Raw genomic sequence first — 13,631 nt, 5'->3', positions numbered from 1 at the left:
TTCCCTGAAAATGGAAGCGGGAAGCAGAAATAAAGATTAGCATATGCTAGCTTAGCTCCAGCTAGCTAAAAACGGTCATAAGCCAAAAATCAGGAAATGTAAACATTTATTCATATGAGATCCTAACAAAATATCTTCATTAGCTCCATTATGGAGAATGAAAGACAATTTAAAAAGCAGAAATTAAAATTCCAGCTTCAGTTTTGCACAGGCTAGTATTTATTGTCATCATTCGAAGGAAACAAAAGGCTGCGTGCTTTCATTTGTTCTTCCTGTAATTAGTGTTTTTTTTTTTATTTTTATTCAGAAGTAGTACGTGCAGATTATGCAAGAGATTAAAAAGTGGTCTTGCCAGTCAGTCCTCATGTCACAGCAGGTTAAAAATAAACACCAGGAAAGTGCGTCCACTTCCTTCATGTCACCTGCCAAAAAATGAAAACAAACAAATGATTCATGCTCTGTGATGCCGGACCCAATCTCTGTGACCCAATCTCTGTGACAAGAAGGAAGAAAACAAGATAACAAAAACTTTTTATTATTAAAAGCAAAATAAAAGCTAAGCAAAACCAGTTTTCCCCCCAGTTCAGCAAAATAAAAGTCATTTAGAGCCACAAATGTTAGAATTACTTTTTGAAAAATATATAACTTATAATTTTTTTTACAAATGTCTACTACAGGAACAAGATTTTTTATTTTTTTTGCTCATTGAAATAAAGAAAACTTTTTGCTTTAAGAGAGTGGAACACATTTCTTCTACGGGACGTTGATATTAATGTTAAATGATGTCACAAAAAACAGTTTCCAACATAATTACAAGATTAGATGTAAACAAAACATTGCTGATACTATAGCCTCATTAAATCGAATTATTCTGTGATCAAACTGAAAATCTTATATTTGGTATCATCTGTATTTAAAAGTCTTAGTTGATTATCATTTTTAGCAACATTCAAGTAAAACTGTTCCTCTGTTAACAGCTTTTGTAAAGTATATAGCTTTGCACATTTACAGCTGTTCAGTGGTGGAGAAAGTACTCAAAAAATGTACTTAAGTAAAAGTACAAATACACAGTCAAAAATGTACTCAAGTAAAAGTATCACATTAACATTTTACTTAAGTTAAAGTAAAAAAGTACTGGTTTTTAAAAATACTTAAGTATTAAAAGTAAAAGTACTCGCTGAATGCATTACCTAATCGCTAATATCATTAAGTGTGCCGATCGTATTTAATTTTAATACATCAGAAATGTGTCATTTTAATGAACACTACCACAGATTAAACTTGTTCTTATTGTGTTTAGTCTCTGTAACAGTTTAGACTTAGATATGTGATTCTATGGATCATTATTTCGGGGATGGAAACATCTTGTCTCCTGTCCTGACATAGCATGAACTTCATTAGTGACATTTATTTAGAAAGAAATCCAACTGCAAGGGGATGGAATGAAGGTGAGGGGAGGCAACCAAGGAGCCATGAAGCAGAGTTGTAGTCAAGACCACCGAACCCGAGACCAAGACCAGGGCCCCGCGCTAAATGACACAATAAAATTAAGTGCACCTATCAAAATTGGTTCTCAGATTGATCTGAAAGATCCACATTCCCATAAAAACACCTAGATATTAAATACTTAGAGCTGAAATATATTTAACCAGTATCAATTAAAACTCACTTCATTCTGTTTTGCTTTCATCGCTGTGCTACAATCCGCATAGGTCTCCTGCCATCCCTAGAAAAATAACACCCTGGGCGGTTGCCCATATTGCCCATGTCAGAAACCACAACTGAAACATCGCAATTAACGGTAAATATCGTTCAACTATGAACACTGTCCAACGGCGCAACAAGTAACTAAGCAGAAGGAGCATCGTGACTGTTCTCACCCTCCCTCCCACTGCGATGTTTGCCACCATGACAGGAGACGAAATCAATCAATGAGCAATGAGCATGCTCTGTGTTCATACGTTCAACTTTTACTTATTCAGCGATTAAATAAATTATATATATATATATATATATATATATATATATATATATATATATATATATATATATATATATATGTCTACTGCAGTGTACACAAGAACAAAGAACGGCTCTAAGTGAAGCTTCAGTCCTTAGGACTTAGTAAAGATCCGTCCAGAAGAATCGGATCGTTCCTGAATGTTAAATCACTATATTGCAGACTTTGGTCACAGCGTTGTCCCATATATGCGACACCTCAGTCAACACACAATAATTCAGCGCATGAGTGACAACTTTTTTTCATCGCAGATGCAACATGTGTCTCTGTACAGCTAGCTTTGTTAGCATCACGTCCACAGCGCTTACCTTTCTTTAAGCTTTCCTTCGAAGTGACGCTAAAAGTTGGACGAAGTCCCGCCGTCTGTGAAAGCGAAGCGCTGCTGATTTTACATGTCGCCATATCTATGATTTATGCAGCTCTATTATATTACTGACGATTAGACAGACATCTCCTCCCGTTCAGAGGAAACTACTGCATGTCTGGAGCTCCGCGTGCGAGTAAAGGTGGAGGCGATGGGTGATAACAGACACTAAGTCACGTTATTGCTCGGATTTTACGGCGCCACCTTAAGACCCTGAACTTCACATTTTAACGGAAAAAAGAGCAATGCGACTTGGATGTAACGAGTAACGCGACAGTTTTGTAGAAATGTAGTGAAGTAGAAAGTACAGATACTTACTGTAAAATGTAGTGGATTAAAAGTAGAAAGTATCCATTATTAAATCTACTTAAGTAAAGTACAGATACACGAAAACTGTACTTAAGTACTTCGTTACTTCCCACCACTGCAGCTGTTGCAAATCTAATTTTTTTCAGCCTCAACCGGGACAATTTCAGGCTCTTGGGCGCCCCCTGCTGGTGAGCTTGATCTGATCGGTTAAGCGCATCAGGTTTTAAACTTAGATTCAAAACTATGAATCTGAGTTTCTAAGTTTACCAAACTTAAATAATAATAATTATTATTATTATGAATTCATTTTAAAATCATAAAAATAACCTTTCTTCGGAGCCTCAAGGGAATAAACCAGTGACTTATTTTTTGTCTTCCTGTATTTTTTTCACATGACAAATGTTTGGTTGGAGGGCAGCTCCTCATTCCTTTCCTTCATCAGATGGGCAGTGAGCCACTAGTTTTGATTCCAGGTATGATATGGGACGTAACATTCACCTGTCAGCCAGCAGCCAATGACAGACAGGAAACAGTTTAAAGCTACTGTGAGAGCTGCTGAGGGACGTATAAAAAGCTGCCGGCCATGTCAGGTTGAAGACAGTCGCTGAGGAAACAGCTGCACACAGGTGCTAAAAAAACCATTTTTATTACTGTAAGTACATGTTTAATTAAATAGATTTGTTGCATGTAGAGAGTGTTTATGATAACTGCCAAGAAGGTTAAAGTTTTCATATTTAATCTGCAGGTTTACTTTTGAATCAGACAGGTAAAGTTGATCCTCCGTTTCCAACTTTACGTTTCATAAACAAAGTGAAGGAAGTTGAACTTTTATTTATTTGTTTCACAGAATGCGTTACATTGCCGTCTTTGTTTTGCTGGCAGCCTGTGTGTGGGCAGAGGGTAAGAGTGCAAACTGCTGCAGGATTCTTTAAACTACTCAGAATAAATCTGAATAAATCTGAAGTTTTTCTGAAATGTTCTCGTGTTTGTTTCTGTTTGCAGATTCCCACTACTCGTTCTCATCGTCTGTGGGATCAGGAAGCGGCACCTCGTACAGCATAACCGGGGAGGGAAGAATCACGGCCATCCGGGTCTGGGAGGCCTGGGGGAACCACGTCTACGGGTAAAAACGTCTGGGTTTGTGTTCAACAGCTCCGCCTACAGCTACAAAATTTAATTTTCTTTGTTAAAAAAAAAGTCCAATGAACCAATTATGACTGAATTTCAATTTCAATTTTAGGTTTCAGAACAAAGAAAAACATGTAACTTTTACACTTTTATTGATTATATATTTTTGATAAGTATCTATTGAAGGAAATGTGTTGACATTTTTTTAAGAATCATCTTGTTATTTTTATTTTGTTGGTTTTAAAATAAAATAAAATAAAAAATTACATGCCGCAAAAGAGAGGATGCAAACATTTACTTCTACAGGATGTTTATATTTGTGAAAAATGTCTTTAAAAAAGCAAATATTCAAAGCTAATGGCAAGACAAACAGATCTAACAAAATGATGTTCATAGGATGTGATCCTTTTAAAATAAGTGTTTTTGTAAAAGTGCCAGGGGAAAACAAATAAAATTAAATAACTGAATATTTATTTTAAAATTATTTGGCATTAACAAACATTGTTATTCATCCACATTTTTTTAGAAACAAGAGAGCTGCTGAATAAAATGCCAATGTCAAATTTATTTATACAGCACTTTTTAAAAACAAGATTAAAACAGCACAAAAGTCAAAGTCCAATCCAGGACTTTCACCAGAGATCTGTAAACTGTAAAAGTTTTGCTGTTTATTGGCCTCTTTATTAAAACAAAACAATTTTATGCGTCACATTTGGTACATCAGGCTTTAACATAATTTCACCATTACCAGTCAAATAAAATGTGATTATTTTACTCTTTTCTTTCCCCTCAGCATCCAGTTCTGCTACGGATCCGTTTGGTCCCAGATCGCCGGATACACATACAACCAACCCTTAGAGATCCAGCTGTTCAAAGATGAGAAAATCATCCAGGTGTCCGGAAAGCACTCCCACTACATCCAGTCCATGATCCTTGTCACCAACAAAGGCCGCTCCCTGCAGGTCGGCCAGCCTTCGGGTTATTCCTTCAACATGTATCCGACCCACCGAGACGCCGAGCTGCGCTTCATCAGCGGATATTACCATGGAGGCCTGAGCGCCTTCCAGGCCCACTGGGCCGTCCTGGACCAGAGCCAGGATTGGTGAATAAGATAGACCTCCGCCTGGTTTCCTCCACTGCACTTAGTTTTCTTTTTTAACAAAAATCTGACTGTGAATTTAATAGATTTGATGTCTTTTAACACTAATTATGTAGGTGTGGAATAATTTGCTAATTTAAACCAATCTGTGGTTTTTTTGTACTCTCAAATGTAATAAATTAGTACTTATTTAACGATCATTGCTGGTTCTGTATTCTTTTGATTTAAAGAAGTAGCCAAAATGCAAATCAGGTTATTGATATTTTTTTTAAGTGTGTGAATAAAACTTCTATTAAAAAATAGGTGCAAATTATTATTTTTTATTATTTTATTTGAGTCTGCTAAAAAATGTCTTCTTTTTTTTCTTGATTTCAACAAGAAAATGTGTAATGTATTTTGTAAAAGTCTGAATATGCAGGTCTGGTACTTAATCTGATGGCATCTTGAGTTTTGTTTACAGCCTGACAGATGGTCCCAGAACCCGCCAGCAGGGGGCTCTAAAGAGCACTTCAACTTTTAAAGCAACATTTTTTCCTCCGGTTTTACTTCTCATGATGAGATCAACGTTTTAACCCTTTCATGCATGAATTATGATCCTTTGAGTCAGGATGTTTTTCAAATATTTTGTTTATTTTCTTAAGGCATAAAAAAAGGTAGGGACATTTTTTTGTAAAAATATATTTTTTTAATTTTTCTTTTTAGGTGATCAATTGTAATTTTCTCCAAAAACAAAGTTGTTATTTTCAAAATACATCAGTAGTATTGTTCTTTAGGGGTTATATGATGTCACAATATTTTTTTATTGTTATCAACAGTAGAAGGAGGGACCGAGTCGGTCGGCATGCTTTTTTGTCTGACGGCCATATTGAATTTAACAAAAAATAATTTCTTGCATTTGCAGCTGATGGCCAGTAGTTGATGGTGTATTTTATGATGCGTTTTGTCCACTTCAGTGGTCTGTGTGCATTTATAACAAATCCACAAGAAGCACAAGGAAATGGCTTAGCTAGCTGTCCGCTGTAGTGACCACTATGCATGAAAGGGTTTAAAAAATCAGTTTTAGTTGAATAATTTCAAATAGTTTAGACCGACTTGTTTATCTACCATATATGACAACATATAGGGTTTTAAAAGTAAAAAAACTCAGAAATGTTCTTGTTTTTTCTAGAAAATTACTGAAATTAATCTAAAATGTTCTGAGTTTTTTATAGCAAATTTTCTCATTTTGTTGCACAGAATTTGTTATCCCTAGAAAACGTCTTTTTTCCTTTGGTGGATATTTCTTTTCTTTTTTTCATTCCTATTTATGGCCCTAATACACTGTCGTAACTGTGTATGGTCAAAATATTGTCTGTTTTTTGTTTTTTTTCAACAGATTTATCCTATGTTCAGGGGAGATTGATGCACCTTTTCTCAATTTATTTATTTTTTTTAATCTCAAGGCACTTTGCAAATAAGAGGTGCCATTTATTTTTTATAAAGAAATAGATAATAAAAGCAACGTAATAAAATAAGATCACAAAGATCGTCTAATTTATAGCTTTCAGTTGAACATTGTTTGTTTTTCCACTGGATTTCTGATGGTAAAAGGAGAAAACTTTCATGATCTGTGACAGATTTTGTCACAGTTGCCATCATCAGAGTTAATAAATAAGTTATTTATTACCTCTTGCATATTCTAGCATCTTATTTTTTTTACGCAGAACTTAGTCTGGGGGAATAACATGAAACACTTCAACTGTTCCTCAGCCTGCAGACTGGGGGGCTAGGGGAAGACTGGAGGGTGGGGGAACCACAAGACAGGCAGAAGTGGAAACATTGAATGCTGAGGAGCAGCAGAAGTGGGAATCAGTGCCAGTAGAAAAGTGATACTTCCTCATTCTGTCAGACTGATTATCTTTTTATCTCGGCGTCAGTCGCCCTTTGTCCCAGCCACACACGGCTGCAGACAGCGACAAAGGACCTCATAAAAAACACATCTGTTGTACAACTTGGTTTTGTTTGCCTGACTCTCACCTGTAATACCTGTACTGCCAGTTGCTCCTTAGAGGAACAACAGCCTGACCTGCTTCCCTTTGAGTTCACTTCAACTTGGTGAGATTCTCACTAAGTTGAATTTCCCTTGACAGACAAAGTTTCCCCCAAAGGAGACAAATAAAGATTCTTGATTTGAGTCAGAACCCACTGTACCTGGATCAGTCAGTGTGGGTTCTTATCTAAAAACATACAGAAACAGCATCGATTATCTAACAGGATTTCTTCATTGTTTTCTTTCCTTCTGCAGATTATGACAGTAAGGATGCAGATTTAGTGGAAGTATGCACAGGGATGACCAGGGGTGAAAGTAGTTTTAAATTCTTAGGGGTACTATTTGGAGTTTCTATGTTGATTTTTTTTTTTTTTTTTTTTTTGCGTAGTGATAAAAGCTGGTTAGCTCTTGAATTGTTACAAATTAAAGCTGTATTTCCCTCAGCCCACTGGCTGCAATGTTGACACCTTGAGATGCCATGAGACCTAAATTCTGAACATCATGGCATGGAGTGAATCCCAGTTTTCCATGTCTGGCATACAACCATTCATTTTAGCTTTTAAACTGGTTCTATTGATCCTGTGTCCAGACAGAGGGATAATCAGTAGCCCAGCATCATGACCCGTTTGTTCTGAAGATCCTGCAGCTTCCACTTCTCTTCCTAACATGGTGCCTCCTCACCCTGACTCTCATGCTGCTAGGAGGAACCACAGAGCTCTGTTAGGTTAAAAGCTCATCTTCTGAAGTTGGGATATTTTTCCTCCAACAGGTTCCAGAGAAATCACCTCAAGCCAGATGTTGGACTGGGTTTTATTTCAATGTCACTGTGAATGTTAGAACCTTATTTTCAACAGTTTAGCTATAAAGATTGCAAAAGGTTATCATTTTGGAGAAGATATCATCAACATCAATATTTCCACTAAAGAAGCAAAAAGCCAAAAAAAACGCCATGAGAAAGGTAAACAAAGGTAAAACAACCCAAACAGGTGATCAACTCTAAACCACTAGCACCTTTTTACTCTCTCTCTGTCATTTAAGCACACCCGTTGCCGTGGCAACTGCCTGCGCTCCGCAAGCCGACCAGAGATTACGTTAAAAATATAACATTCAGTCCGTTACAATATCACGTTTGCAGGCTTGATATTTAATTTGCGATCATTAATAATCCTCTCATGAACACAGTGGTGGTTGATTAATTAATTTTAAACTCCTGCTCTTCTCGTTATTTTGGTAATAGAACCGAAACGCACAGAATTGCGCAACACCTTGTTGAAACAATAATCACTGAGATTATTATTGTTGTTGGGTCATTAATTTGAACACTTTTTGTTGATTTTTTGTTCTTGTTCTTTAATAAAGTTGCGAACATTTTAAGCGAGCCAGAGGATGTGCTGGTCTCAGCGTCCTGGCGGCGTTCAGTTTGTCACCTAATGCCGAGATCGACTCAAAACCTTCCGCTATCAGAAACAATATGAAATGGGGAAAAAAGGTATTTATCAACTGATTAAGTCGTGTTTTAGATTGTTCTTGGAAAAACTAATCAGTCACGGCTTATTAATGGGTGAACTCATGGCTACACAGTGAACCCATTAATGTTTTCCAGCTGACAGCCGCTTCCCTCTCTTGCACTGCGTACCCCCGCTAAATCTTTTAGGGGTACGCAATACCCGACCGTAGCCGCCTACTTTCACCCCTGCCAGCAACCCACTAGAGGAACATTTAGTTTTATACTTCACTCAACCCAGAATCAAACCTATTGAACTAACAAGAGATTCAGAGAAACTTCTACTAGTTTATAAATTCCAGATTATTGGTCAAAACAGGAATTGACAAGTCAGACTTGTTAAAAATATGTAATCAGCAATCAGAATACTGCAATCAGGGAACCCAAGTTTATCTGGTGATTTCTCTCCCAAACAATGAAATTCTTCTCTCATGTACTTCAGTAAAATCAACAATTCTTCATTTTCCTCTGTTTTATTGTCTAGATTGCCTGCAACATAACATTTATGAGGAGGAGATATGTAACCAGGAGAGGAGCTTCAATCCGGACCAGGACGAGTCAGAACCTCTGCAGGTGAAACAAGAACAAGAAGAACCAGAAGATCAGCTGATAGAAGAACAGGAGGATCTAAATACGTCGGTTTTGAGTCGATCTCAGCAGGTGACAAACTGAACGCCGCCAGGACGCTGAGGCCAGCACTTCCTCAGTGACCCAATTTCGATTTTTTGGCAATTCCGATTTTTTTGCCGGGGCCGTTCACACTGCCAGTAAATGCGACCTGTATGAGTTCTGCAGTGTGAACGGGCAAACGACCTGAAAGTGTCCCGCATGCGCACTAGAGGGCGCAATAGCGTCAGCGTTCTCAGTGTTCTGCCAACTGCCATAAAAAGAAGAAGTGCTCAGTGTTTGCGGAAGTAAACATGGAGGCTAACGGTGGAGCTTAGCTTACTTATTTGAAGTTGTTGACCAACCGGAGCAGCACATTAACAACTTCCTCCTCATATAGTCCGTCATGGTTGTTGTTTTTCTTCCCGCTTGCGTGTATCAGGACGCAGAATAGTGAGATTTGTTGAGAATCAGTGACGTTCAGTTCGGATGAATGCGACCTGAAAGTTTAAATTAACTACTCAACCACCGCTGTGTTCATGAGAGGCTTACTAATAATCGAGAAATGAATATCAAGCCTGGAAACCTGATATCGTAACGGACTGAATGTTGTGTTTTTAACGTAATCTCTGGTCGGCCTGTGGATCGCAGGCGGTTGCCACAGCAACGGGTGGGCTTACACGACAAAGAGAGATGGAGAGTAAAAAGGTAGGAGTGGTTTTGAGTTGGTCGTCTGTTCGGGTTGTTTTACCTTTGTTTACCTTTGCTGTGACTCATCACACCTGCCGTAGTTTCTGAACATTCAACAAACGACAAACTTGGACTAATTACCTCGTTCGTTTGTGAGTATACATCACCACAAACATCAGATAGGACAAATACATTTCATTAGTTTTTTTTTTACAAATTCTACCGCAATAATTATGTGAAATTAAATTAATTATATCCCGAATTCAGAAGATTTGCCTTTACCTTTATTGGGCTCTTTGGTTCCTCCTATCAGTCTGTAGTTTCTCATATCGATATCATCAAACCAAATTTCAGATCTATCATGACTGACTGACACCTGCTGGCGTCAGGTTTGCAACCAGCTTCTGACTGAGAAACCAGTAACCAGCTCCCAGTGTCAGAATCTCACTGAGGAAGAAACTGGATTAGGTTTTCTGTCACTTTATTATTTCTGCTATAACTGATGCATATTCACATATAAAATAAGTCAATAGAGTTTAATTTGCAATTTTTATGTCTTTGTGTCATGAGGTAGATCTCAGGCAGCTGGTGAGAGAAAAAGTAGATCTTGCTCTCAAAAAGTTTGGGCACCCCTGATCTAGAACATCAGCAGATAAAAGTGGAAGAGAAAGAAGTTTACTGCAGTCAGAGTGAAGAACAGATTGAGTTAAAACAGGAGACTGATACCTGCATGGTGGTTCCTGTTGATGAACAAACATTTCACACTGAATCAGAACCAAACATGAACCAAGTCATCTTCCAAGGAGCTGCTGAAGCTGAGAACCAAAATCAGGAAAGAAGAAAACCTTTCTCATGTGAGAATTGTGGAAAAGGTTTTAGTCAAAAACAGAATTTAACTCAGCACATGATGATTCACACTGGTGAAAAGCCATTTTCATGTGTGAACTGTGGAAAAAGTTTTAGTCAAAAACAGGGTTTTACTGAGCACATGAGGAGTCACTTAGGCGAGAAGTTGTAGAAGTATTTTCCTTTTATGACTTGTGTCACCTACTTGGGCTGCGTTCACACTGCAGCCTGAAGTGACCCAATTCCGATTTTGTTTTTTTACGTAATGCGACCTGTATCTGATCTTTTCATGACAGTCTGAACTGCACAGGTCGGATTCTTTTTGAATATCTGATACGGAAGATTAAGTTGTTAATATGCTGCTACGGCCTAGCAAAAACTTCAAATGTGTAAGCGATGCTCCACTATTAGCCTCCATGTTTACTTCCGCAAACATTGAGCTCTTCTTCTTTTTGTGGCTGTTGCAGAACACTGAGAACACTGACGCTATTGCGCCCTCTACTGCGCTTGCGGGTCCCTTCAAGCTGTGAACGCAGAGATGGGCAACCCTGATTTGTTTTCCTTAGGTGATACTTTTTCTTTGTTGGCATTTTCTGTGCTGCCAAAAAAAAAATCATTCTTAAAAACTGAATATCTATGGAGCAGTTTAGTAATGTTCAGTAGAGGCAACATTAACAGAGTCTGACGGGACACGGACTCCCTACCAGAACATCCTAATGAGATTGGGCTAGCAGGATTTATTTTTATTATTCTGTACAACAGAGATATTTTGTGAGTTTTACTTTTATAGTTGTTTTTTTTAATCAAAAATGGAATGTACTGGAATACATTGTTTTTAATGAATCTATACAAAACTATATTTGCGATGAGGTTTGTCTTTAAAGCAAAACGAGATTGAAACTGATGCTGTCAGTTGATTCAAGTTATATTACCCAGTAGAGATGTGCCGATCAGGTTTTTTTCTGCCGATGCCGATCACCCCCTGAGGGCCAAGCGCCGATACCGATCACCGATACCGATCACCGATACCGATCACATAATTATTATTATTATTATTATTATTATTATTATTATTATTATTATTATTTTATAATAAACACTACCGGTTACATTATGTGGAAAAAGGAACAATGAATTCACCTTAATTTAGACAAAAACTTGTTAAATTAAATTAATTTGTACTTTAAAGAAAATTCAAGATTCACCACAAACTCATTTTCATGCATTGTTTGTACAAAGTATGTGTGATTGATTTCAATAAATGACTTTTTCTCTCGTTTTAGTTGTTATAAACTGAAGGAGATCGGAGCAAATGCACCTTGTGCTGCCGGTAGAAGTCATCCCCAAAGTCACTAATGTCCCTCCACAGATGTCAGAATATATGTGAGAGTACAAGAAGCAGAGGGTCAACTCCAGGTTAAGAGATAATTATGTGTCGATTTTAAATTTCTGACTGTTACTGTATTGTAGGAAATGTTCTTATTTTGTGTAACAGTGAAACATGTTGTGAGATGTAAGAAAGTTTTACCTATTGATTTGTGGAGAACCAGAATACTAATATTGTATTTGTTTTATTTAAATCAAGTGGAAGAGAAGATTTTAGTTTTTTCGATGAGAACTGGAACAGTATGAGAAATCTTTAGATGTAATAACCGTATTATCCAGAAGGTGGCGGTAAGGCCACCTTATGAATGCCGACAGTCAAAACATCCCAAAGAAGAAGAATCGGAAGAGGAGGAATAAGAACGATAAAATGGCGCCTGGTCTGTTTTGTTGAATTTTCTAGATTTTTCTGAACGGGTTTCTCAACAAGCGGTTAATCCTGCTGAGGAAACTTTCACAAAGTTTGAAGGAATCATCGTCAAGTCGGAGGAAGAGATGGATGATCAGCACAGACTGCTGGATTTCTCCCGGACTCCTCAGATAATCTTACATCGAATAGGTAGGAAACACCAGCGTTTGGATGAAGGTTAATGTCTAAATGTATGAAGCTTTCTGTATGTAAATCACTTTAGTAACTGTTCCCCTCCTGTATAAATGTTTTATTAACAGGTCAATTAACGCAAACGTCACAATTATACTGTGAAAATGTCTAATTCATGTAGAGAAAAAAAACTGAGCCAGTGATCTCAGTTGTTTCTCACCCCGTATTAATATTTACATTTCAAAACAGAAACGCGGTTGGATAGAATTTCGCCTTCTAGCACGAAAACCACCCTAAACATAAAGCCAGGGCTACAATGCGATGGTTTAAAACAAAACATATTCATGTGTTAGAATGTCTCAAAGTTCACATGGTCAGTTTTACTTCACAATTACATTCCGCTTTATGTTGGTCTTAACATAAAGCTTTACTGAAATGATTTATGTATGTGGTTATATCACACAATATGGAAAGTTTAAGAGTTATGAATACAAGCTACTGTAGAGACAATGCAGCAGAGGGGAAGTGGTATAAGTAGCATAAAATAACATGTAAAATAATTTGTAAAAAAAAAAAATTATAAATATATATGTGCTGTTAAATAATATTAATGCCTACAATAAATAATGTCACGGTAATAAATAGGAGGACAAAATAACTTGTAAAAATCTGGTCATTTGAGAATTCTCCAAATATCAGCTGAATATCTTGACTGAAGTCTGCACTGTTAAATCTTCAGGTTTCTTTTTCAGGGGTGCACCGATTTATTGATTAGCTGATTAACTGGCCCCGATTTCCTTAAGTTTGGGAGATCAGTGATCGGCAGATACTTAAATGTGAAACAAACTTTATCCACTGATCTTATCTGCTTCAGCAAAAGTCTAAAAATTAACTACTTACTCTTCTGCTCTCCAGTGAGAGGTTTGACTGATAGACCGGCCCACCAGGTCATGTCTGCACGTTCACAGTTAACAATAGTCGCCTCACATTTGTCAACTGAACGACTTTTCTGCTATATTTAGTGACATTTCAGACAGAAAGAATGGTATCAGTCAAAAAAATAATCGGTAGGTCAGACTTTTTAAAAATCTGTAATCAGAAAACTGCCATTA

The 13,631-nt window shown here is 37.2% G+C and overlaps 2 protein-coding genes across 3 annotated transcripts in view; both read left to right on the top strand.

Annotated features, from left to right (window-relative positions):
• Positions 1-3,259: 3,259 nt before the first annotated feature.
• LOC103461615 (zymogen granule membrane protein 16-like) lies at positions 3,260-5,120 on the top strand. Its single transcript, XM_081612556.1, has 5 exons — positions 3,260-3,345; positions 3,439-3,459; positions 3,541-3,593; positions 3,696-3,816; positions 4,615-5,120. The coding sequence occupies exons 3-5, from the start codon at positions 3,542-3,544 to the stop codon at positions 4,925-4,927; spliced, it is 486 nt and encodes a 161-aa protein (XP_081468682.1). The 5' UTR covers positions 3,260-3,345; positions 3,439-3,459; position 3,541; the 3' UTR covers positions 4,928-5,120.
• Positions 5,121-8,952: 3,832 nt separating this feature from the next.
• Positions 8,953-13,631, top strand: part of LOC103460877 (uncharacterized) — a 106,415-nt gene continuing 101,736 nt past the window's right edge. The window contains exons 1-3 of one of the 2 annotated variants that reach the window (XM_081612523.1): positions 8,953-9,767; positions 11,879-12,011; positions 12,382-12,537. In XM_081612523.1, coding sequence (XP_081468649.1) covers positions 11,951-12,011; positions 12,382-12,537 — 217 coding nt within the window. In that variant the 5' untranslated portion in view covers positions 8,953-9,767; positions 11,879-11,950. Of the gene's footprint in view, positions 9,768-11,034; positions 11,162-11,878; positions 12,012-12,381; positions 12,538-13,631 lie in introns of those variants that run through there. The other variant, XM_008422386.3, reaches the window with a different exon arrangement.

The sequence above is a fragment of the Poecilia reticulata genome, chromosome 11, assembly GCF_904066995.2.
Source record: "Poecilia reticulata chromosome 11, P_reticulata-male-v2, whole genome shotgun sequence".
In the NCBI taxonomy this organism is placed as follows: Eukaryota; Metazoa; Chordata; class Actinopteri; order Cyprinodontiformes; family Poeciliidae; genus Poecilia; species Poecilia reticulata.
The sequence above is the reverse complement of the archived record's forward strand: the minus strand, read 5'-3'. Positions and strand labels throughout refer to the sequence as shown.

What these genes read in the sequence shown, in the direction of transcription:
- LOC103461615 (XM_081612556.1), top strand. Translation starts at nt 3,542, where the DNA reads ATGCGTTACATTGCCGTCTTTGTTTTGCTGGCAGCCTGTGTGTGGGCA. An exon ending in AGCCTGTGTGTGGGCAGAGG is followed by an intron (nt 3,594 to 3,695) that starts GTAAGAGTGCAA and finishes TTCTGTTTGCAG; the next exon opens with ATTCCCACTACTCGTTCTCA. An exon ending in TGGGGGAACCACGTCTACGG is followed by an intron (nt 3,817 to 4,614) that starts GTAAAAACGTCT and finishes CTTTCCCCTCAG; the next exon opens with CATCCAGTTCTGCTACGGAT.